The 26,046-nt window shown below is 39.4% G+C and overlaps 1 protein-coding gene across 1 annotated transcript in view; it reads left to right on the top strand.

The window, feature by feature from the left end:
- The window catches only part of tgfbr2b (transforming growth factor beta receptor 2b), a 34,019-nt gene extending 17,383 nt beyond the window's left edge, over positions 1-16,636 (top strand). Inside the window, exons 4-8 of the mRNA XM_007251820.4 lie at positions 2,332-2,633; positions 3,035-3,535; positions 6,304-6,445; positions 13,134-13,261; positions 15,588-16,636. Of these exons, the coding sequence (XP_007251882.2) occupies positions 2,332-2,633; positions 3,035-3,535; positions 6,304-6,445; positions 13,134-13,261; positions 15,588-15,776 (1,262 nt within the window). The 3' untranslated portion in view covers positions 15,777-16,636. The remainder of the gene's footprint in view (positions 1-2,331; positions 2,634-3,034; positions 3,536-6,303; positions 6,446-13,133; positions 13,262-15,587) is intronic.
- The last annotated feature ends 9,410 nt before the right edge of the window (positions 16,637-26,046 follow it).

Raw genomic sequence — 26,046 nt, 5'->3', positions numbered from 1 at the left:
TGCAAAAAAGAGAGATAAACACATTTACAGCGCTAGTCATGCTGTGAAACTAGTCATAGTTGTAACCATAACAAACAAATAACAATGACCTAAACTCTCCAGTATGCTACAAGCTGTACATTAACTTGAATGTTTTCAAGCAAACTTGATTAGGCACCATCGTGCAGGTCTCTCGAGATTAACCACATTTAAAATGTTGTTCAACACTGATCACCAGCTGTGAGAGCCAGTTCATTCCTGTGCAGATAATAGTGCACTGTGGAGCTCAGAGTCTCATTTGTGGTGTTTGTTATCTCTGCTGTATTCTGATATTCACTTTACTGGGCCGAGCAATGTACTCTTGAGATGGGTATCTGGTTACACAAAAATTTTACACATTCTACAAATATTAGCATCTAGCATGAGGTCACAAGAGCTGACCAACTCTCATTGTTGATTAAACTATCACATATTTGGGCTAAAAATCATCTAATATCAATAGATAGTCAATCAATCCTCACATTTCTTGTGAGAAACGTAGTATTATCCTGATAGACACATCTGTTCATAATAACTTTGTTCACTGAAATACAGTTTAATTTATGAACCTAAAAAAAAAAACATCACTTAATTAATTGGCAAAATAACTGGTAGATCAGCCAGCACATGTAGCCAAGCCTTCTTCAGAGCACTGTAGTGCTCAGAGAGATCCCACACTGTTGTCAGAAGAAGACAAATTTCTTTAATCTAGGAATCTGATCACTTATCTGTATTTTAATCTGTATAAACTCTACAGCCTGCCAGACACAAAGAGACACATGTCTTCAGCTTTAAGCTGTGATTTAACATTACAACCTGACCCTAATTTAAGACGAAGCTTCTCTGCAGCTGTTAATTTGTCTTCCATTTTATCTTCATAGTTTTCACATGAAGTTGCGTCTGAAGGATCTTCATTTTAATGAGAAACGAGACACTTTTTTTTTTTTTACTTCTGAACTGTTATTCTGAACCCACTGAGAATGTTGAAGCAATTAGGCTTTTTTGAGTAAACCTGTGAGTCAGGGGCTTTAGAGAACATGACTGCCTTACTGCCTAGCTTGTTAGAAAGAGCTACACATTCACACTCACACACATAGTGAGTGTATAATTGTATGACTGCACATTTCAGTCTGTCCCATGGAGCTCTTTTTAATTTCAAGTTTGCTTTGTTTTGCTCTCGTTTCCAGACAGCGTTCCCTTTTATTGTCATGTTAAATTTTCCGCAGACGGGTATCTATTTTAGAGTGTTTTATGTCTGTCTCTTAGTGATGGTAGTGCTTTAAATATGTGTGTATGTTTAAGTGTGTGTGTGTTAGTCTCTGTGTGTGTGATTGAGGAATGCAGACAGACTGAGCTTTGCCTCTACTCTCTGCCCGATAGCTGGCAGCAGTCTGCCTCTGCTTCCAGACTCAACCTGCAGAGCTTAAGGTGCTATGCCAGACCTCGGGTTGGCAGGCTGACAGAGTGGCATGGCAAATTTCCTTGAAGGATGGAGACAGTCCCTCAGAACAGAGGCCTTCTGTGTAGCCCCTTTCCTCCTACCTCCCACAAAAACACAAACAGAATGTGGATTATGAGCATATTAGTGTAGATTCTTCATCTTAAGCAGTATCAAACTACACTCTCATAAATAAAGCTGCTAAACATGGTTAATTGAATCAGTATTCCAGTAAACCAGTACTCCAGTATCCAATTAAAGTGTTTTTTTTCAGACTTATATAACTAATTTCTTTTTTTTTTCGTCATAAAAAGAGTCTTTCATGATAAAATCAGTTAGGTCATATTTGAAGATTCTCTGCACTGTAGCTTTTTTGGTTGATGTTTACCTGCTACAATAACTGCATTTTGTTGAATGATATATTGCTCCAGATATGGGTGTGATAAATTATATTATATTCATTTTAAAACCATTACATGCAACTGATATCGATAATATAATAGAAAATAATGCAATTACTTGGTCTGTTACTTTTAACTACTTTTATTTGATTATAGATGCTATTACACTATTTTAAAGAGCAATGACCTTTAGTTTAATTACAGTCATGGATGCTTATGCTTTTTGGCCATTCATAATGCCTATTAAAAATACCAACTATCCTATATGAACAAACATGGAAGTAACACAATAGGCTATTCTATGTTATTACCATATAGTGTACAGTAACTTGATAACATAATTATCGTGAAAAGCCTAGTTGCTGTCATAATTATTATGACAGTTGTTCCTAATGGCACAGTTTGCAGTATAAATAAATATTACTGATGGTAAACAGGGTATTTATGAAAACTATCTGCTGTCTGTGTCTCCAGATATAGGACCAGGAGCCATAGAGAACCAAGTGGTGTCTGTGATTCTGGTCAGTCTGCTGCCTCTGCTGGTTTTGGCCATTCTTGTCGTCGCCTCCTTCTACTGGTACCGCATCCAACGGCGCCGCAAGCTCAATCAGTGGGAAACCAAGAAGCCACTGAAGCGCAAAGGTCCCAAAGGACCTCTGGACTGCAGCGATGCCTGTGCTATAATGATGGACGACGATCGCTCTGACAGCAGCTCCACACACGCCAACAGCCTCAACCACAACACAGAGCCACTGCCCATAGAACTGGACCTGCAGGTAAGAATAGCTGCTTTGAAATAACAATATAAAAATATATGAAAAAAGCCATATGCCAAAATGAAAAGTGTTTTACATATAATAGCAAAAAAGGTAATTTGACCAAAGATACCCAAACTTTTGCTCACAACTGCAAGTAGCAGAATAGTTCTTTTTTAACACAATGGAATAATCATGCTGTCCAGGGCTGGCTTTCTAGTAGGTTTTGGAGCATTATTGGAAGGATGTTAAATGATCACCATCCCATCTTATCAGCCCCAACTTATCCCAAAAGTATTGGAGAAATATTTTGACATGTAGTTTGTTTCAAATGTAAATTATATCCGGTTTATAACAGTATTCACACTATATCTGCTCTTTTACACTATAACTAACCATTATCGTTCCCTTCTTAACTGCAGGTGGGCAAGGGCCGCTTTGCCGAGGTCTACAAGGCCAAGCTGAAACAGAGCTCCTCAGAGCAGTTTGAGACAGTAGCTGTCAAGATCTTCCCATATGAGGAGTATGCTTCCTGGAAGAATGAGAAGGACATCTTCTCTGACATTGACCTGAAGCACGAGAACGTGCTGCACTTCCTGACAGCCGAAGAGAGAAAGGTGGAGAAGCAGTACTGGCTAATCACAGCCTACCACTCTCGCGGGAACCTGCAGGAGTACCTCACGCGCCACGTCATCAGCTGGGAGGACCTGCGTCTGCTGGGCGGCTCGCTGGTCCGGGGCGTGGCCCATCTCCACAGTGACCACACACTGTGTGGAAGGCCCAAAGTGCCTATCATCCATAGAGACCTCAAGAGCTCTAACATTCTGGTGAAGAATGACCTCACCTGTTGCCTGTGTGACTTCGGCCTGGGCCTGCGGCTGGACAACTCCCTGTCTGTGGATGACTTGGCCAACAGCGGACAGGCAAGTTTGCGCTTATAGTAGGGTGGAATGATGTAGACAAAATACCACAATATGACTTTATTTTTTCATGATTACATTGGGATATGGCTTGTGATAGCAGTATTGCACAATATTACAATTATAATATAGACCCGATTACTATATGTCTTTCTCCCTACTGCAGTGACACTGACACTGACTGTGCACAAGTGAAACAGACACAGCAGTACTGCTGGAGTTTTTAAACACTGTGTCATCTCACTGTCTACTTTATTAAACACTACTACCTAGTTGGCCCACCATGTAAAGACAGAGACAGAAGCCACATCTGTGGCTCCACAGTTTGTGTTGGTCATCCTCTCGTCCTTTTTCAGTGGTCACAGGACACTTCCCACAGGACAATGCCCACAGGACGTTGTTGGTTGGATATTTCTGGTTGGTTGATTGACTACTCTCAGTCCATTAGTGACACTGTGGTGTTTATTTTTTGATATTTTTTTATGTTCTCCCCAATTTACTAGGCTAATTACCCAACCCACTCACTAGGACTCCCACTATCATTAGTGATGCCCCAACACCAGGAGGGTGAAGACTAGAACATGCCTCCTCCGACACATGTGAAGTTAGCCATCCCCTCTTTGTTATTGTTCTCTGACACATTTAGCCAGCGACCTTGAAGGAAAGCTCAGGGACTCAGTTACGATACATCAGCTCACAGGCGCCTTGTGCTGATTGACATCACCCTTTGGTGTGATGTGGGGAAAGAGCGCCATCTACCCACTCAGGGAGAGCAAGGCCAATTGTGCTCTATCAGGACTCTGGTAGCCGATAACAAGCTACATGAACAGGATTCGAATCAGCGATCTCCTGATCACAGCGATAACGCTTAGCCTGCTGGACCACTCAGAACCCGACACTGTGGTGTTTAAAAACTCCAGCAGCACTGCTGTACCTGATCCATTTGTACCAGTGCTCCAACATAACCAGTAGAGCTGATAAAATGGACAATGATTGTAAAAATTCTAACATCCTATTTCAAATGAAATTCTGTGCAGTAGGGGTTAACAGCACAGAAATTCTGTGCAGAATGGGTTGACATCAAGCTCTACGACCATGAAAAACTTCAATTTAGTAAAATTAAATTAAAAATTTAATTGTCTTATAACAGCTATGCTAAAATCAGCTCTGTTTGTCCAATCTAGCACACCACACCACAACAGTCTACATGAGAAACACAACTGGATTTTACCCTGTGGGTGGCCAGATATACTGTGGTCGAACAACAGCATTGCTATGAGGTTCGATTCATGGTGTTGTTCTCCGACACATTTTGTGCAATCGTGTCACACATACTTAGTCCTGATGAAGGTAGGCTTGAGGGTGACGCACTTCTTTGATACCTACCTAAGTAAAGTTGTTCAGATTGCTGACAGTGTCAGTGTAAGAGTTAGGGCAGGGCCGTGTTATGACTTGCAGGGAAAGTCCCCTCAGGCATCTCTTAGTCTCGATGCGTGTGTGACCTTTGTTCTTTGTGTTTGCGCTGATTTGTGATTCACAGGCTGCAAATGTGAAGACACAGAGGTGTTGAGTGAATGAATAAGCAACTAAATAAGCTTCTGTGAAGCTTGTCAAACCATAAAACTGAGGTTTTTAACCTGTAGGTCATGCACTGGTACAGCAGTGGTACTGCTAGACAACATTATGTCAAAAAAAGTGTTCTGTTATGCAAAATTAAGATTAATTATTTGCAGAAACAATACAAACAAACGATACTTGTGCTTATTGTTTTGGCATAATGCAGTCACATGGCTGACAGAAGATTATCAACTAGCGCTAGCATTAGTATTGCAAGTCTGTGTGAAACAGTTCAATCTTATTGTAAGAGTTTTACCCATCATGAATAAATGTTAAAAACAGGGTCTTTCATTACAAGGCAGTCAAGTTTGATACAGTAGCAGCCAAAGCCCGAGAGAACACAATTTGCCATGCTCTCTCTGGGAGGTTAGATGGCGCTCCCTCCCCTTATAACTCCCACTGTGATGCTGGCTAGCACAGGTGTCTGTTAGCCACTGTGTTGGATCTGAGGATCTGGCACTTTCTTCTGAGCATGTTACCTGTCTTGTATTGCTGTTGGCGGTTTGATAAGAGGTGGTGGATGACTTCACATGTATCAAAAGAGGCATTGACTTTTAATATCTGGAGCATTGCAAGTGCTTTGATGAAGTAGGGAGAGAATTGAGTAAAAAAATAGGCTACATTGATTGTTGTGCTGTACTGGTTAAGACTTTAAATGGTATATTATTTTTTGTGTGTGGGCCACAGAACATTTTCTGCGGGGTTGCAAACGTTTCAGTAATATCCATAATCACAGTTGCTGTTACTTTTCTGTTTTTTTTTTTTTTTTTGCAATTATATGTTTGTTTGTTTGTTTTTTTCAAACACAAAAAATATAAGACATCATTTCAAGACAGAATATGGTTTAAAAAAATATATAACTATATTATTATGTACGGTATGATATGATACACTATTGATGGATATCACAAAATTAATGAACACAAGCCATTTGCTTTTGCTAACAAATATAGCTAACAAATGCTATATTTTTCCATACAATTATGAGACTGTATTCATGTTAGTGATGAAAAGTCTCCTGACTGTATACAGCAGTCTGTCTATCCTCCTTGTGATAACTCCTAAAGTTCAAGAAGGAGATCAACGCTTGTGTTGAGTCTAGACTACAAAAGGAAGGAAATGTATTGACCCATGCTTCTGTCTCCTCATTACAGGTTGGAACAGCCAGGTACATGGCCCCAGAGGTGCTGGAGTCAAGAATCAACCTGGAGAACATTGAGTCCTTCAAGCAGACGGACGTGTACTCCATGGCTCTAGTGCTGTGGGAGCTCACCTCCAGATGTAATGCCATTGGAGGTGAGTTCAATAATATCAATACATCCATCACCAGCTAAACAGGGTAGTACGAGAGTGTCAACATGTAGTGCTATTTGTGGCATTGTGTGGAGAACAAGAAACCCATTGTAAGCATAGTTTTGTGCCCAGCATCCCTAACAACCCTAAAAGAATGCAGTTCTATTTCCATGGAGTCACTCATTGCCCCTCAAGGAGAGAGTGGATGGAAATAGGTTAGCTATTTCTCCCATTAGGCTGTGGCATTTTGTTTAGCCATTGCTGCCAGGCTATTGTCTCAGAGCTGTGCACAGTAAACCCACTGCAACCCATATACGGGTTAGGCCGATCTGCCGTTTCCTGTTATTCCAAAGCCTCTCCTCATCACTCTAAAGCAGAACAGAGGTGCTTCTGTAGCCTTGCTGTTCACTCGGCTGCTGGAATGTCAGGAATGTGTAGAATGTGAAATCGACCATCAGATTTCTTATCCTTCTTTGGTCAGGTGGGAAAAAGAATCCTTCTAGTTTTCTTCAGAGTTGGTGTGCATATGCGTGGTTGCACAAGCACATATGTGTTTATGTCTATGATCTCTTCAAAATTGCAAAAAAATTACAGTGGACAGCTAGTTCTAGCCATTACATAAACTAAATAAGGATTCTGTGTAGTGGTAGGCAATGTGGTAAAAAAATATATATTATTTCAGTATTAAATACAAATCCACAATACATAGTATTTATTGAGATATATATGTTTGCAGAAAAAATGCATCCATAGCGATAGATTTGTATAGATCAATTCAAAAGTTGGGACGCTGTGTAAAATGTGCATAACCATTTTACATCTCAAGAAAGAGCTGGAGGAAAGCAGTACTAATAGAAAAAAAAAGCTGCACTAGGTACAGTTTGCAGCTACCTCACATGACTGGCTATACAAAAAGAGTATTTTAGACAGGCAGAGCTTCTCAAAGGCAAAGATGTAAAACAGAAAAAATCTACAGCACTTAAATAATCAAAAGATTTAGGGAATCTGGAGAGATCCCTGTGCACAAGGAACAAGGCTGGGGGTCACTATTGGATGCTGGTGATCTTTGCGCCTTCAGGTGGCACTGTATTAAAAACAGCAATGATTCAGTACATTTCCTGGGCTCTAAAACACTTTCAGAAATCACATACCAGTCTGTGTTAGAGTTAAAGCAGTGTCATGTCAACACATTCAAAAATTATGTTGTCTTCTTTGGGCCAAAGCTCATTTAAAATGTAAAAAAAATCCACTTTGTCTTCATTTTAGAACTGTTTTTTATGGGTTTGGAAACTGAGACATGCTGAGACAATATTCATTTTTAGTTTTATATAAAATCTTTTAAAAGATAGTTTTCCAGGATAGTTAACTAATTGAAGTTAACAAAATAGTGTAAATTATTACCCTTTCTAGGAACCTTTATTTATAAGTGTGCAGTTACTGAAACAGGAGCTTGATAGATACTGTGTAAGCTGTTATAGCTTCTCGATGATGCACGTTATGCTCCATGTGGAAGTCAGTATCTCCCATGAGCTCGGCTGGCATTCAGGCTCTCTCAGGTCATCGCATTCACAGGGCATGGCTTCTGCCTTGGTGTTAGCTATTTTAATGGGCCTTGTGCGTGCCGTTGTGCGTATGTGCGTATGTTTGCTGTCAAGCACACCGTCCCAGTGTCAGGCTTGTGTTACCCACATGCCCCAGCATGTTCTCCGTGTGATTGAGAGGGGCGACAGGAGCCTCGCTACTTTGCTACTATGGGCTTATCTGCAGACCCCACAACATTTCCAGCCAGACACCCTGTCACATTCCAGCTTTAAAGTTTCAGAGTCCAAACTTTGCTTTCATTTTGCTGTAGCTAACGGTCTTTATCCTGCATACATGTGCTCTTATAATGGGTTTAGGAGTTTATGTACCAAAATGTCCACTTTGTGGACATAGGAATAAGCACTACATGTATGTTTAGAAAATGAAAACAGTGCTCACATTTCAGTTCAAACGTTTATTCCAGAAAAGCAGACTTTTCTTGATATGGGCACTATAGAGTGCAATTCCTGTGAGCGTGTGACAGGTGGTTGCTATGGTGTGTTTTTGTTGGGGCAAATCTGGTATTTGCATGTGTTTCTATGATGTTTTCTAGGTGGTTCCTGTGATGTTTTTAATCAGTTGCTAGGTAGTTGCTTTGGTGTTGTGAGCAATTGCTTCAAAAACTGTAAGTTCGTTGCAAATGGGGCTAATTGGGTATCTCAGGTGGTTGCTATGGTGTTGGTACATGGTTGCTTGGTGGCTGCTATGGTGTTGCAAAGCGTTTGAAAGGCAGTTGCTATGGTGTTTCGCTATTGGTTTATGATGTGCCAAATTGGATCAATGTAGAAATATTTGATCTAAAGTGAAGAACATTTTAAAATAAAAAATGAAGGACACATTACAATACATTCTTATGAGAGTGTTTTAGCCACACACTTTTTCTTTGAATGCTTATTGCAGGAATGCTATTGCGATTCTACCAGGAAGACTGCAGAGGCAAGTGTGCCTTAAGAAAAAATCCCAATGGTATTAACAATGTGAAAGCTATAAATTATTGTAAATTTAAAGTCTTTGGTGAAGGCCTTGTCAAACTGCGGGCAGTGGATAGAAAGGAGAGAAGGTGTGCAAGTATTATGTATCTTATGAAGGAGGATGCTGGTGGTTGGTGGAGATATGAGCGACATGCATAGGAGTCTCCTGGTAGAAATTGCGCTGAACCTTCCACTTATCCTAAAACTGAAAATATACACACCATTTCAGATTAGGTCGGAACAGTGTCAATGTCTTAGAAGTTGTACAAGGAGTCTCAGGTAACAAAATAAATAAATTTGAAGTAGAACAAAAGTGTGACACATTGCGCAACACATTCATTATAAAATGACCCCAGGCATCTGTCATCACTGGCAATTAATGTGTCTTCTAAGGCTGGCTGAAAGTAAAAACATGCCACAAAGGTGAGTAAGAGGCTATGGGAAACCAAGACATGAAATCTAATCCTGACGTGAGCTTCAGAAATATTTAAGACATTCTGTTCTGAAGTTCTGAAAGTAACTAAACCCCTCTACACATGAAGAGTCAGGTCCTGTAAGGTGTGTACAGAAACTTCAAGCTCCCTTGTAATCTCCAAAAGTCACTAGGCGCTTCCTGCCCGGAGACAGGCACAGCATGTACCACGAGGGAGTGATGGAAACCTGTGGCCGCTGCTCTGTTGTGCTCTGGCTGGCTGTGTTGTTGTTAGCATGTCCTGAATTAGCATGGGGTGTGGCCCTGGCTTGGACAGAGTAAAGCAGAGCAGAAAGCGCTGAGAGGCAGCCAGCCTAAGAAACACCAGACTGCTCCCTTACTCAGAGAGGTGGAGGGGAGGAAGGCAGCAGCTGTGAGGCAGGTGGCAGCACCCCATATGCCCAGACCATCCATCACTACAGGTTTCAGGTTCACTGCAGTGCTGTACAGGCTTCTTTCTCTTTAATACACAATCACACACACTGCTTGTACACTCTCAAATAGCTCAGTGTACTTGACTTCATGCCAGAACTGCCTTTAAAAGTTCTGAGACGTTCCCTGCATTCTGAAACATTGTTGCTGCCCTTTTCTTGTCTTCTTCTTTTACTTATTATTTGTCTTCTTCTTTAAGAAAGTTCTGGACCATTTTTCTGTTAAAAACCTTTTCTGTACGCTTACTCAAAGCACCTTAAGGGGTTCCTCCACAGTTTCAAATGTAAGAAATTCTTAAAGTGAACAGTTTTTTAAACAATTAAACCAGTTAGCATTTTCTCTTTTGGATTTAAGCCATACAACCTGTTGTGGAGGTATGAATAATTTGTGGAGGTAACAGTAACATAAGGATAGTCTTTTGTCATTTTATGTTCATTACATCCATCCTCTTATCCTTGTTTTTCCTGGCCAGGGTTGCAATGGATCCAAAGCCTAGTTAAAATAATTGGGCACAAGGCAGGAATGTCCTCTAGACAGGACACCAGTCTATAACAGATTCAGTTTTTTAAAGTATTTTCTTACTTTACTTAAAAATGTATTGGAATTTTATTTTATTTTATTAAAATATCCTTCACCTGTTTCCAAATGTCTAGATAAAATGAAACAGAAAAAAACATTAGTATTGATTAAACCCTGTTGACACATGGAAAATTTATAATTCGTTGCCTCTTGTAATGCAACTATACCTGATAAAGCCACAAAAACAACAGTAATAACTCTCTTAAGGATCAAGCCCTGTTTTTTCATCCTAACTTTCCCAGACGCAGAGTCAGACAGGCAAGCTTGTGGGGTTTCAGACGGATAATCTAAAAGGGAAAAGGCTGTTCCCCCAGCTCACTCTGCCAGAGCGGGCCGACAGGGCCTGAAGAGGGAGGCCTCAGTCCGCAGGACATCTGTTCCCAAAACCACGGCATTCCTCACATAGCGAGTACACTCATAGTGCTCAGGCCACAGCTCTCAATGCAAAGAAAAAAGGTGGAGGGAGCGTTTATCCATTTTGTTTCTTTACTTTATTTTCGTGATGTGAAAAACTCAGACAGAATTGTGGAACCTAAGGCAAAGAAAACACAATTTGCCACCATGGTCTACTGAGAATAATGTTGAACAGGCAAGCTTTGAGTAAACAAAGTGCATAAAAAAGTTATTAACTGCATTTTTCAGAACACAAGAGTACCCCCAAAGATTCTTATCAATCAGGACATTAGTTTTCCTGTGAGTTTTACACACAAATTACAGACAAGACACAATAGACAGCAAAACACACCGTATGCAGGGTGAAATTAGGCTCAGTGAATCAGCCTTCCAACGAACAAAACCACTGAACAGAAGGCGTAGGTTTGAGAAGGATTTATTCTTATTTGTGCAGAGAAGACATACCACTTGAACAAAGAAAGAATACAGATCATTTTATGATGAAATGCTACAAAGTTGGAGACTTTTAAAATACATTTTTTTCCGCTGTGTTTTGAAACACCTGGACGCTTTTCCATTACACCATTGCATAGTGTTTTATATATTCATGTTGTGGCCACAATCATGCTCATGTTCATTGCAGGTGTATTTCACTCCTTTTTAAATAGTGTGCATCAAAACTTTTAGCACTACCATCTGCCCTCTTGTGGAGAAACTGATCAATTAAACTATATATGTATAGATACACAGATGTGCATTTTCCACAGGTGTATAAACACCTGTAGTTATATTTATGGTATCAATACAAATTCATTGATATGCACAAGCAATACAAAACAAATATGAAAAAAATAATTTAAACAGATTTGACAGGGCCCTAAACTGAACTGACTCCCACCTGTCTGCACCTTATATGATGTCCTTAAGGCAAGGGTAACAAACCTGTTACATTGGTTCTCTATGTTCGCAGTAGCTCTTGTATCAGCACCATTAGTAGCATAATGTATGCTCAGGTAAACAGCAAAAGCAACAACTCTTTTTTTAGAATGAATACTGTATATGTGGATTTGCAGGAATGGCAGTAGAAGCACACTGATGCCATTTATTACAATAGTTTTTCCTCTCCCCACTCAGGAACAGTACTGATTTTGATTTTAGTTTAAAAAAATCTTAAGGACTGCTGCTTTAATCAGCTGTTGAATTGTCTAACAACGGATGGCATGTGCTTTTACTTGGCTGGAATGAAAAGCTGCAGTTACACTGGCCCAGTGTAGACAGATTTGACACCCCTGCATTAAGGTGAACTCAAGAAAGCAGCTCCCCTGCCACACTGTGTGTAGAGCTGCCCTCTGTGTGGGAGGTAAGATTTTTCCATGCTACCTTCAATACACTTCAATATCCAGAGCCGAAGCACAGCGGCAGAAATAGCGAGTGTGGTGGGAGTATTTTGTTTTAGCGCTGAAACAGGGGAAATCCACTTGTCAAAAACAGGATGCGTCCGCTTGTGGAGTCAGCTTCTCTGCAGGGGTCCAATCACAGCCCTGCACTTCCTGTCCTGGACTTCATGCTGGCCAGGCCTCTTCCCGTGGGCCTGCAGCACAGGGCAAAAACCACATACCACACTCTGTCTCCTGTCGAGAACACACTCTCCAAAATAAACTCACTCTTCCACTTACAGTTGTGGGAATGGGTTCGATGTTGGCTGGGTATTGTTACAGCACACATGTTCCAATGTTCTGCTATATCCTTTTGCTTTGTCGCGGATTTGTCACCCTGGGCCATTATTTAAGCTTTTCCCAGAGTGTGTTTGTGTGTGTGTGTATGTGTGTGTGTGTGTGGACAGGACGGAGTTATAGAAAATGGTCTTGCAGCTGCTGTGAGCTCCATTTCACAGGGTTTTGGAAAAGTACCCTGGAACACTGCTGCTTCGTGCTCTCTTGGCATGGTCCAGCCATTAGGCCATATTTCCCCCAATTTGTTTTCATAAGGAAAACAAACAACTCACCATCATAACTTCTCATTATTGTTATTATTGTTGGCTCTCTGCTGGGGAAACCGATTTCCCCGGTCATGTTTTGTATTTGCTGTACGGTTACCCATGTAAGAAGAAGGTGCCAGAGCAAACCAAACGCTACATCCAAAGTAGAGTTCCACGGTTTTCCACAAAGCCAAACTAATCTAATCTGGTAGAGTAAAAAGCACTTTTTACCTAAAGAGTAGTTCTATGTGCAATTAATCGTGTCTATGTTTGTGTGTGTTACAGAGGTGAAAGACTATGAACCTCCGTTTGGCTCCAAAGTGCGAGAGCACCCCTGTGTGGAGAGCATGAAGGACAACGTGCTCCGAGACAGAGGCAGACCCGAAATCCCCAACAGCTGGACAAAACATCCGGTAAGAGAGCTGAGCCTCAGGCCATTTACCAACACACTACACTTCACCACAAAACTGAGCACAAATACTGCATAGAGAAGCTCAAACTGTTGTGTTGAGAGCAGCTAATGCCCTCCTCTTTACTGAGACGATTACTGGAAAGCAGGAGGAAATCCACAACAGGGATTAGAATCATCAGTGTCTGAAAAAGAAACTGATACCCATTTACTGGAAACCTGGTAATAACTTTACTGATTGGTATCTTAGCAGCAGAAAAATATGCAAAGACGTTTAAACAAATGTTCATGTTCAGGATGTTCATGTTAGCTTAAAACTCCTCAAAAGCCAAGCATCTGCATATGTATGACTGTGAATCACAACCACAAGTTTCTCTACACAGATGGATCACAGTGAAATGCAAAACAAAAATGTTTCTGAACATTAAGAAAAACTGAATAAATCAGCAGTGACAAATTCATGTTTTGCACGATAATGACTAATATAATAAAAACATATTCAATTTTTAATAAAATATTGTACTTATATTATATTTTTTATGCTAATATGACAAAAGGACATTCATCCTGCAACCACACAATGCCTAATAAAAAACTGGAATTGATTCCTGATATGAGGTGAGGGGTATGTCTCTGTATGCCACAGAATACTGAAATATAGGATATGTTTAAATCCAGGAACAAGCCTCGATACATGCTGTATAGAAATGTTCCTATTCTGGACTTCAGACACATTGAATACAGTCAAGCCCTTATGTGCTCCTGATATAAATAGAAATGCATAATATATTAAACTTTATGGACATGGACACCAAATATAAATTTTGTGTTTTTGCACAGTGGATCCTTATTTTATGTTATCTTAGAGTTATTTTTTAGAATAAGAGAAAGACTTATAGAAAAACCCATTTTATCCATTTACAGAGTTTTATAGGCTATGAAAAATGTATTATTGTGCAGTATTGGACTAATTGTATGATTTTGCCTTGAAAACACACTTGGGCATCTCTGCTTAAATAAATGTTTGTAAGTTAAACTAAGCTCACATCATCTACATAGAACATGCTTTTTTCCTACACCCAGAAAAGCCCAGACCCAGTTCTGAATATTGATAAATGATGAAAATATTATTGTTAAAATAATTAAACAGCTAACTCATGTTTTCCTTACTGTGATAAAGTGGGCACACTACTGTAAAGATTAAATTCCTGATGTAACATAAATAACACAACAACAATTTCATAACTTATATTTTAAAATTTAGTGTCAGTAGTTTGTGTAACTAGTTATATGGAATGTAAACCCTTTCATTAAAGCATTTGAATTGGTTTAAAGAAACAGACCTGTAGAAGCTACATTTACACTTTTAAAATTAGCTAGTTTTGTCTCCAGCACTAAACCAGCTCTCATATATTCTGTAAATAAGATCACAGGATCACACACTGTCCTGTGATGCGCTCAGTATGTCACTTATGAACTTATGGTAACTTAAAGTAAAGGACAGAGTACTGTCTGTGACATATACTGTGTGTCACCAGGGCTCTTTTGGGTTAAAATAGTGGTGGAAAGGCAAAATGCTGTATAGTCAGAGGGCCTTATGGCACGTTTTAATTCCCACTGTATTAAATGTGCCATAATATGCATTTATTCTGTATAGTGAGTTGTTCTTTAATATAAAACATGAAGTTGTAAGTATGTTATTTTGGTTCAGCAGTCTATTTACAACCCTGTTATTTTGCCTAAGAAAGAAATACACTAATTTCTCTTTTAAAGTTTTATTGGCTTGGTTACATCACTGCAGCGACTCACAGACAAATTAAATTCATAGCCTAGCAAAGCCTAGCCTCGGCTAACTTTTAACACTGCAAAACGAACCTTTTTGTAATGGTTGTTACTGGTTAATGTTTCTATTCTCTCAAGGTACCCTCTTTGTTCACTCTGCCCGGTGTACGGTTATCTAGCTACAGTTAATAGATTGAAGCAGAATTTGGTAGGGTTAGCCATTATGCTAGCATTTGGCTAGCACCTGCATGTCTCATTTGCTCTCCTGCTGGTCACTGCATATGGCCCTCTCCCTAGTCCATCTTGCAGATGATACCTGCAGCAGCACTTCCTCTGGATGGCCCTTCTGTTCACTAGCAGTCACAAGCTTATGTTAGCTTGTAGCTAAATAAATAGTAATAAGAAAGAGTAGCCATTGCATTAAGCTTCTAATGGCTAATGCTAGTGGGTTGTGTTTATGTAATTTCTGGGGTCTGGACTGGGCAATAACAGTTTAGCAAAAAGCTTTGCAGAACAGAAATGTGATCTGCTCTGTCTGTGTCCTGCAGGGCGTGGCCTTAGTGTGTGCCACCATCAACGAGTGCTGGGACCACGACCCCGAGGCCCGGCTCACAGCGCAGTGTGTGGCCGAGCGCTTCAGGGAGATGGACGATGAGCTGGACAAGCTGTCCACCCGCAGCAGCTCGGCGGAGAAGATACCGGAAGACTGTTCTGTGAGCGTGAGCGATGACAAGTGAGAAACAGAGAAGGGAGAGAGAGACAGAGACCAATTACAGCCTCCCTGGACTGTTCTGTCTGCCACTCTGACTGGTGGCCAACCAGGTCCATCTGTGCGCAGCTCATGTGATTCCCAAGAAAGAGTCTCTGCCTCCAAACAGCGGAAACTGGAAATCCGGATACATTCAGTATGTTACAGCTAATGTGTGTTGGGTGAGTGTGTGTTGGGTACTGGAGTGTATTGGAGGCCTCAGGGTGAAGGCCATGGGGAAATGAAGTACCTAAAGCTTTTTTTTTATTATTGTGTCTCATAACCTAAGAGTTAATGCACTTTATCAGATTACCTATGCATAGCTGGTGTTTTTAATACCAATGATTTTATGTGGACGTCTCAACTCCAGCAGGTATTCACAAGAGATTATATGACATGTACAGATCCATTCAGCACTGTTTTTTTATGAAAAAGTGTGTTTGTGCTTAAGTGTTTGAGTATGTGTGTGTATGTATGCTTGTGTGGGTGCATGTAATCTTGTCTGACTCCATCTGTATGAATAAGTGGTGTGTGTTTGACTTCGTTTTAACAAAGACTTTTATTTTACATGTATACCAGAGAGAATAAGCACAGTGTAAATAGGTTTTCAGTGGAAACCAATATCAGCGCATTGCAAAAGCCAAAAAAGGGAAAACAGCCCTGCATATGGAATATCATGTGTACAGAAAATCAGTATTTTGGTAAAGAATTTCCAAAGATGTAGTACTATTTTATACATGATGTGGAAAACAAAAGCAAAATGTGCCTTTCTTTTTATGTTTTTTCTATGTAATATATTGTAAATCTTTTATGATTAAAGACATTTATGTACAGTGTTTACTCTAATAATTGTAAGATTTGTATCATTTTGCATTTCATGTTTTGCTCTTTATATACACTCATCAAAAAGCATATATGTCTCAGAGAGGGGAGTATGAAAGCAATTCGAAAAGTTGGAAGAGTTTAAGAAAGGTCATATGGTAGGGCTCTGGGAAGCAGGATGTTCTTAAGGACATATTACACACCATACAAGGATCTGGGAGACCTAATATACCCACTTTTCTACTGAAATTTTATATGATTCCTAATTTATACTCTAATTTACATTATAAAGGCCTGCAATCAGTGTCCCTACCTTTACTTTATTGTCCACATACTGCTGCTATTTCAAGAGTTCGGTTTGAAGACACAGATGTTATGTCATTGCCAGCCGCATCACCAGACCTCTCCCAGATTGAAAATATGTAGGATGTTATCGGACATATTAGCATCACTTCAAGATTCAGATTTTCTAGCCACATGGAACAGATTTTGCAGGACGCCATTAGAAATCTCAACACCTCTGTGCTGAGATGTTTGTCATGTTGCATTGCGCATACATTTTACTATACTTCTGAACATGCAGCTCAATATATATTGACTGATATGTCTATTTTTTTTATCAGTCATTGTTCCTGGTAACCTTTATGTTCCTTTCAAATAGCACCACAATCCAAAACTTCCTTTGGGTGCTTTTTATTTTTGGGTGCTTTTTATTTTTGATTTTGGTGTGTATATTTGCTTTTTTTTTACCTTCTTTTAAAAACCTGTGTTGTTAGCAGATTAATTTAAACACATGTAACCTCTGTTCATATTGCTGCCAACCTTATTTCGCTTTGTCTGCATCAATATTAATTTCTGTTTCAGCTTTATTGTCACGTTTAGCCTGACAAATGTGTCACATCTTTGCTCCATAAGTCATAAGAAGTAACTGACAGTTATTAATCACTAGCTGCAACCCGGGGCTGCAGGAGTCCCGAAGAACATTCCTTTCCTGAGTAGTCAGTAACTTCAGGCATGAATAATAGACACTACTTTGTTACTGAGGTGCGTTCTCACACTCGTTCTCTGTGGTCTGGGAAACCAACCTGTTAGCAGAATGTCAAACTTGCTGACATTTTAAGCGCATTATGGATAACGCTTGCTGACAGAAACTGTCAAAACTTTCCATGTACAGACTGGGATAAACAGCACCAGTACATCAAACAGAGAATGACAGCAGTACAACAGCGGAACAACTGGCAGGGCAGGCTGAACTGGGGCATGTAACGTTAGTGTGGAGGGTGCTGTGGGAACCGTGCCCAGTAAGGATTTTATTGGACTACTTGAACACGCTATAGTACAAATGTTTGTTAACACTGCTTCTAATGAATGCGAACAGGTACTTTAAGTTTAAGCACCAACTGTTCACACAAAAGTTCACACAAAGCTTACTTACTTTGCAGCATACACACCTTGCACACACACACATTTAATTATCCCTGTAGGGAAATATTGACACTGTGGAGAGAATACATTTTAATCAAATATCAGGGATGGGCTAAAGGAGTATAAATTCTCCCAGCATTAAGCATTGCAAAGCAGCAGGCTTTCTTTAGATAAGTTGGGGATAACATGGGGGTCTGAGTTTTTTTTATTCTTTTTTAATATACTTCATTCCACTGTCTCAGTGCCACGTTTTAAATGTCAGGGTTCTTGGAAATCTACCAATAAGGTGTGGAGCTTCTTTCAGCTTGTTAATGGTGTAAAAATATCAGTTTCTCTACAAAGGTAATACTATGCCCCTATCTCTAGTATTGCAATCCTTTTGGGAGCATCAGCTATAAAAGCGCTGTATTTTGGAATGCTGAGAGCAAATAGAGGTCAGCCATTCAACAAAAAATTCTACTCGTCTTGTTTCTCTACACCCAAAGTCCATTTGACACTGGATTTCTCCTTTAAGTTGTGTTTTTGATCCTTATTTCCAGTTCTGACTGTGTTGAGTCTATTGTGGTAAATAAAGTGGCTATACTAAAGAGTCCCCTAGCTGTCAATAAATGTGATGGACTGGCACCCTGTCTAAGTGGGTATATAAGCCAACCTGCCTTGCCCCAGTTATTCCAGTGAGACTCTAGACTAGGGTTGGATAGTATAATGGTAATACTGTATACCAGGGTATTAAAACTTTTTAACAGTATCTTCAAACCAGGACGTTATTTCAATAATACAATATTGATATGTGTATCATGCCAAATTTCTGTTGTGTATCTTGCTAATACGGGCAGAAAAACCTCATTCATTCATGTGCGTTTACAATGGCCACTGAATTTGATGTTCCCATGTATGGGGCACTTATCAATTTTTACTCCATTAATATGACCAATTGGTTTAGAACACGACAGTAAAAGCTCTTCATAAATAATCCAGCATTTATTTTTTATTTTTTTATTGTTTTCCCGCTAGACCAATCATGCGGCTGCGTTTAGGAGCCAGAATCCAAAATGTCTGCTCCCGTGTTGTTAACATCGAGTAGAGAAGACAAAGAACTTACAAAAATACTACCTTCAAAAGTGCATAAAAGTGTTATATATATATATATATATATATATATATATATATATATATATATATATATATATATATATATTGTATATATATATTGTATATATATATATATATATATATATATATATATATATATATATATATATATATATATATATATATATAAAGAAAGAAGAGGCAGAGGATTTTGCACGCATGCAGAGGAATTCTTTCAAAAACGGCCTGGGTTTCACCCTACTTGCTACCACCGTTTTATAGACAAAAAATGCAGCCGAGAAACAAGACAGTCGCACAGTGTCCTGAACTCTAAGAGCAAAAACTAAAACTAAGAGCAGCAGGGGGCGCTAAAACGATAATTTCTCCATTGGCAAGCCTATGTTCGATAAAAAAAAGAGTGAGTAAATATTTATCAGTAGAAGCATGACGGGACTGCTGGAACGGGAAAGTTAAGGTAAAAGAAAAAACAAGTCCCTTAAAAAAGATGCATTCAAATGTATTGTTGTAGTATGGAGACCGCGGTCTCGGTCTCGTCTTGGGCTCGAGCTCGTTTGGAATCGGTCCTATCTCGGTCTCAGACAGAGGCGGACTCGGGAAATGAGCGTCTGTCTGTCTGAGGTAAGAGACTGAAAAGAAAGCTTCAGTAATCAGCGATAATAACAGCGCAGAGTTCTGCTCAGGAGTGTGGTCTCACCTGGGCTTTCACCCACCCCCCGCCAGTAAACGCGCGCGCACAAAACGAGATATAAATAAGAAAGAAAAAGTCATGAGGCTGAAGTTGGTTTAGTCAGGCGGAGAACGCATGACTATATCAGGTATCTGTCATTTCAAAACGACAGCAGTATTTATAGTAATATTAGCTGCAGATAAATACTAAAAGGTGGTGTTAGTGTGAAGTTTACACCTGTAAACACTTCTGAAACCAGGCTACAAAACCCACAGACTTCTTTCCATTTCAGCTGAAGCACCAAAAACAACACATTCCCACTGGCCTTACAGTGAAGGTAAGCTGTAATTAATTTCACTTGAGCTTTACTGTTTACGCTTTACTGTGGACCCCTGAACTAATACCTTGTCTTTGTGAACTATTACTTGTTTTACAAAACCCTTCATGTATTTTAATATAATTTATTTGTAAGAACAGGTTTCAAACCCAAAATATTCTCAAACTCAAATTCTCAAAGGCAGCGCATTCATAAGCATTGGGTTTAACAACTTCATGTGTGAGAGATTTTAGAGGTTCAGACTCCGCAGGCTTCACTTGTATTATATTTTCATCCCATTTACCCAATACCAATATATTACACATTTTAGCTGTAAAAAACATCAATAGAGCCCTAAATGTCAATCCTAGAATTAAACACATTTTATTCAAAACAAATAAATAATCAGTGTTAAATTATCATGCTCTGATATAGTCGTGAAGTTCAGCAGAAATGAACCTGCATACAGTTTTAACAAGACACATTAACTCGTCTTTGTGCTAGCCTGGCTAATCCAAAACATCACATTAACTACTTTAGAAGATGGAATATAAGCCCGCATTAAAATGGAAAGTAAACTAAAATTAGGTAAAATAAGGCTGACTGCCAGGTAAACATCAACATGGCGCTATACACAAATAGAACTTCACTGTGATGTCACTTGTCAACGACCGATTGAGTTGACTACTTTACACTAATCTCAGCTTGTTAGCCAGCTAGCAATTTAGTTATTTAACACAATATTACTAATATAACATCAAGTCCTATCATTTTGTTATCTATCCAGTAAAGCTGTACAGCAGTACAACTCTCTCTGCCAGTGTGAAGCTGAGGTTCACTGGATAATTAAACTGAAGTCACAACTTATAACTGGGCCTGTGTGATGTTCTGTAAGTGTTTTATAGATTAAATTTTTTTGTGGAAGAATATAGAGAACATACTACATAAATCCCACAGTTTCAAATTGTATTACTCCATATTTTGGTAAGAATATTTTGTTTAAAAATATGTAATGATACCATACAGACCTTTTATTGTTGTGCTGTAAAATTCTTCAGTAATAACCATATTTAATGCTTCTGTAGTATTGCTAAGAACTGAATTAATCACTCCTGCATAACATTCTCTAAATTCAAAATGCTACAATTTCTAAAGACCGAAACGTTTTATAAGGGGACAAGCGAGCAAACATTATTATCATCATATACTACCCGACTTTCACTCTGACTGTCAGCTCCGACTGCCAACTAGCATAGATGTGCCACAACTTGAAATTTGGGTTAAAATCAGGCTAAAAGTCGTGTAGTGTAACTCCAGCTTAACTAAGACTTCACTCTCTCATGCAATCCTAGAAATTTCCAGAAAATGGAAGTTTTCTTTCCAACTCAAGGCTAAGAAGAGGGTTTATTTCTGCAACAGCAGTCTCTATTCTTTAAACTAGATTTTGGAACATTGCTGTTAGAATATGACTGCATCAGGACATCACCAATTAATGATGTTAAATAATGTGAAATGATTAGTTCAGGATAACAAACTGAAATTATTATGTTAAATAGGCTTCCTATCAGTGAGTGATTGGATGTGTGCACCTGGATAGAGTTAATGCAGGCTTGCCACTGGGCATGGTCAGCTTAGGCTTATGTACACCTGCTTCAGGGCATCCAATTCTATTACCATCGTATTTCCATGGATATTATACAAACTGTGAGTGCACAATTAAACCCATATCAGCACCAAGTGAACCTTAAAAAAGATTACTTTTAATTGGAAGGGTTTTTTGGACACTTTTGGACATAGAGTGCAATAATGCCACTGTAGCAATTTGTAATAATTAGAAAGCCCTCTTCAGTCCATTGCAGAGCAGACAGCATTTGCTGCCTTTTGGAAACATAGATCCCACAAGGCCAGAAGTGATGCGCTCAGTAGCAGATAGGGGCAGGGGGCAGATGGTCATCTAATTGAGCAGAAAAACCTCAGCTTTAGAGTGCGTCTCCTGAGGCGTGAGCCTGTTTGGAGAGAGCTTTCACCTCAGATGCGGCTAGCAGTTAGCCGGGGCTTTGTTGCAAGCTTTGTGGATCAGACGTACCCAATCAGCACACAGAGACTCCACACACACACGTTTACTCCACAACAATAATGTGAGCCTTGCTCACTCAGACAGACACTGTACTGACTCTTTAGAAAAGCGTCAGATTCACCGCTTCTCTGTTGCTGTCTACCCGCCACCTCACTCCCTCCTCCACTCAGCTGCCATTGTTCCTCTACTACACTATTTTAGGTCTAAACCACTGGATTTTTGTCTGGGGGAGAGTAGCCATGATGCTGACACAGGTCTGTAAATAGCCTTGTCTGTGGAACTGAACTCAGAATAGCCTTCATGGGCCTGGAGTGAGTCTTTGGCACTTCTACTCGGGATGCTGCTGCTGTTCTAAAGTGGACCAAGCTGACCAGAGTAAAGCAATCTATCCATACATTTCTTTGTTGGGTGGAGAGCAAGAAATTATTGCACATTTTCGCTCTACTACAGTGTTTAGCAGCTGTCTCAGTTCGATTCCATGTGGGGACGTTTAGCAAGCTTTTTGGGGATTTTACAAACGTGACTGTTCATTATTCTTCATTAATTATGGATCCTGACTGTATTTTCCTTTCAGCGGAAAACTCAATTTAAGATGCTTCGACTAAGTTTAATTCCTGTCCTGCTCCTAAATGTATTTTTTAGTGTATTTTAAGGTGCACCTATTTTTGATACCAAAGCGCTTGCTTTAGCAGAGGTACCTTTTTCTCCCAAGGCTCACTTACAACTTTTTTGAGAACTTGGGCTAAATAATGTGTAAATATCCAAAATGCTGCAGCATGTGTGTAAACATATTAGTTGTCCCATTTGTCCAGAACTTGTCTGGCATATCTGCTACTCACGGAGAGTCACTATATGTCAAACAGTTGAGAACACATGATGCTAAATTACCCATGTGACAATATTTTGAACTATTTACCATTAGATAATTAAAAAAAGTTTTATGACTGAGTACCCCTGCAATTCCACCGCCCCACTAGGGGGTGTGCCTTACATTTTGAATAGCTCTGAACTATAGAATGGACACAGACTGCAAGTTGGATGTCAGAGTATTGAAGGACACAACTGATATATCCTTCCAGACCCTCAGTTACCCACATTTTTATTAATATAAACAACAGAAACATGAAAATCTGTGGAAAATAAAGCCTTCGGAGCAGAGCTTATTTTTAAAATTATTATATTAGAAAATTGTAAGAGACAGCACACGAGTTTCGCACCTCAGTGTAATCACTTGATATTCGCATGCAATGTCACCATGAAACCTTACTTATACTTTTCTATATGTGTGACAAACAGGCTATTGAGATACAGTCTTCATAGGACAGTCTATCAAGGACCCATTCTACTTTGGTTGCAGCCTAGTCTTTGGAAAGCACTTATAGTCTCTTAAAGATTAAGGAACCACAGGTCTGGCACCTCTGCTGGGTGAATTTCTGCACATTCCCAGTGGAATTTCCAAACTTCTTCATTTAGGGGTCTCAAAAACAATGGTGTAGTCTGGAGGTTGCTGGATGTGCTGATGTCCTACCTCATTAAAACTAAGCTTAAAAAAAAACAATACCAATTCAGTGTGTGTGGTTTGGTGTATTTGGACCACATAAATACAGCCCACCCTTCTTTGCTACATTCACATCTCTCTTATTGCATGTTGATTTAGTTCAGCAGCGAGCCCACATCCTGCAGGCTGACCTGAGGCCTGATGATGAAGTCGGCTGCCTCTGTGTGGCTGAGCTAGCTCAACACAATGGAGATGTACTTCCTCACACACTCTTTGATCAGCAGCACTGCATGGTGCACAGTGTTCAAACAGATAAGACAGATAAAAGCGAGATACTACAAGGGGGAAGCATGTAACTCACTGCTAGTTCAGTTCTGTAGATCTGTAGAGCGACTACACACATGCATGAAAGCATGCACACACTTTTTCCTTTCTTTTTCAGTCCTAGTTTTAGATCTTAGAGCTCAGGACCAACTTTCTCTTTCCAAAACAGTGTGTAGTGTTCCACTGTGAGGAGCATGCTGTGGGGAGCACTACAGGCACCACTTGCTAACCGAATGCTCCTTCTGCCAAAACTCCAGCTCTAAACATAACCTTTGTTCTGAGCAGCAGCTTAGAGACGTGGTCAGGCTTTATTCCAGTCATTCGCACAACTTTACACAACTCCTTTCGTAGACGAGCCTCTCGGTAATTATGGTTATTTTGAGGAGTTACAAAAACAGGTCAGTCTACTATAAAACGCCCTCTGTTGGCCCTCTTTATTGACCAGAGTCAATAAAGGTTTAGCAAATGAACCTCACTATGGAGAAATGACTCTGCAGATGCAGATAAGCTTGTGCTGCATTTGTGCAGTATGAAAATTATGGTAAATACCAGTTCCTGAATTGGTAGGTGCACAAAAAAATTGGAAGGTGCTCGTAAAGTTTTCATTTCTAGTGGAAAATGCAAATATAGATGACAATCAGCCTTTTAACATGGCAGAAAAAAAGACAGAATTCATTTTGAATGGAATATAATTTATTATTTTCAACAGTGCTGCTGCTCTTAATGCTTGTATATGCACATTATTTTAATCTGCAATGTATGTGCTTTTAACCTCATTTCATATACTGTTTATCCTTCTATTAATAGCGAATTAACTACTCTACTAGCATTGTTTCCCAATAGCAAAGGAAAAGGAAGCTCATTTGTCTCATTTTGAAAAAAAAGCTGGCAATTAAAAAAAAAGATTTTTTTATGTCTTGTTTCATTTTCCTTCAATGTTACAATTTAGCAAGTTAAAGTCTACTCTAACATTTATAAAGTCAAACAAATATTTAAAAAATCATTTACACAATGTATGTAATCCCACATTTCTTGTAGATGATGCCAATATGACGAGAAAATCAATCAATAGTATTCACTTTACCTTTCAATGATTTGAATGCCAGGCTTAAAGCTGACTGTGGGTGTTTTAACCACAACTCACCACCAGAGGTAGCTCTTACCAAAGCAGTGGCTCAAGAAACAGCTTCAACATCAGCTCTTCAGGGCTGTCTGAAATATATGAAATAATATCTCTATTTCTCATTAACCTCTCAAGAGGGAGAACCTTGCAGGGTCTCTATACTTGCAACGCTGCAGATAGATGTTTAATCATGGTCTCAGTGTAAATTTATGGGAAACTGTTTAACAGTGAAACACAAACTAAAGAAGATTTTGGTCACAGAATATATTCTGAAAACTATAATTAATATACCATAATTTTACCACTATAAGTCACATAAGTCACTATAAGATTGTCTAGATTACCATCCAGCGCTTGTTTGACTTTAAAATATTTTTTATCACAGTTTTGTTTACTTAGCTTAGCTTTACTTAGCTTAGTTAGCTACCTCCCACCACCACCCAGCGGCAACACCTGCTAAGTTATAAGTTCCCTATAGTGTCTCTTAAAATGCCCCTTTTAATCTAATGCGCCTTATGTATGAAAATAGCCCAGAAAATTCACGTTCATTGATAGTCTGCCTAATGTGGTGCGCTGTATAGTGCGAAAAATACAGTATATGAAAATACTTTTCCAAAATCATGCAACAAAGACTTTTCCAAAAAGTAATTGTTTTCACACAGTTCTACACTAAGAACAAGCTAAGTCATGACAGTCTCTGTATCATTCTCCGTGTGCATTTCTACGTCTTGTTGCTGCACTCTGTTTCTACACAGAGTCTGTCCTACTAAAAGAGTCAGGAGACCTCGACTGAAAGTCTGGATCTCGGTGGCAGAGAAGTCGAAGGCTGTGAAGATAAACACTCAAATCTTGTTCAGAGCATGAGAACTGTCAGCCCTCATCTTACCGATGAAT

Source organism: Astyanax mexicanus, chromosome 6 (genome assembly GCF_023375975.1).
Source record: "Astyanax mexicanus isolate ESR-SI-001 chromosome 6, AstMex3_surface, whole genome shotgun sequence".
NCBI lineage: Eukaryota > Metazoa > Chordata > Actinopteri > Characiformes > Acestrorhamphidae > Astyanax > Astyanax mexicanus.
This window is presented reverse-complemented; position numbering and strand designations above follow the sequence as displayed.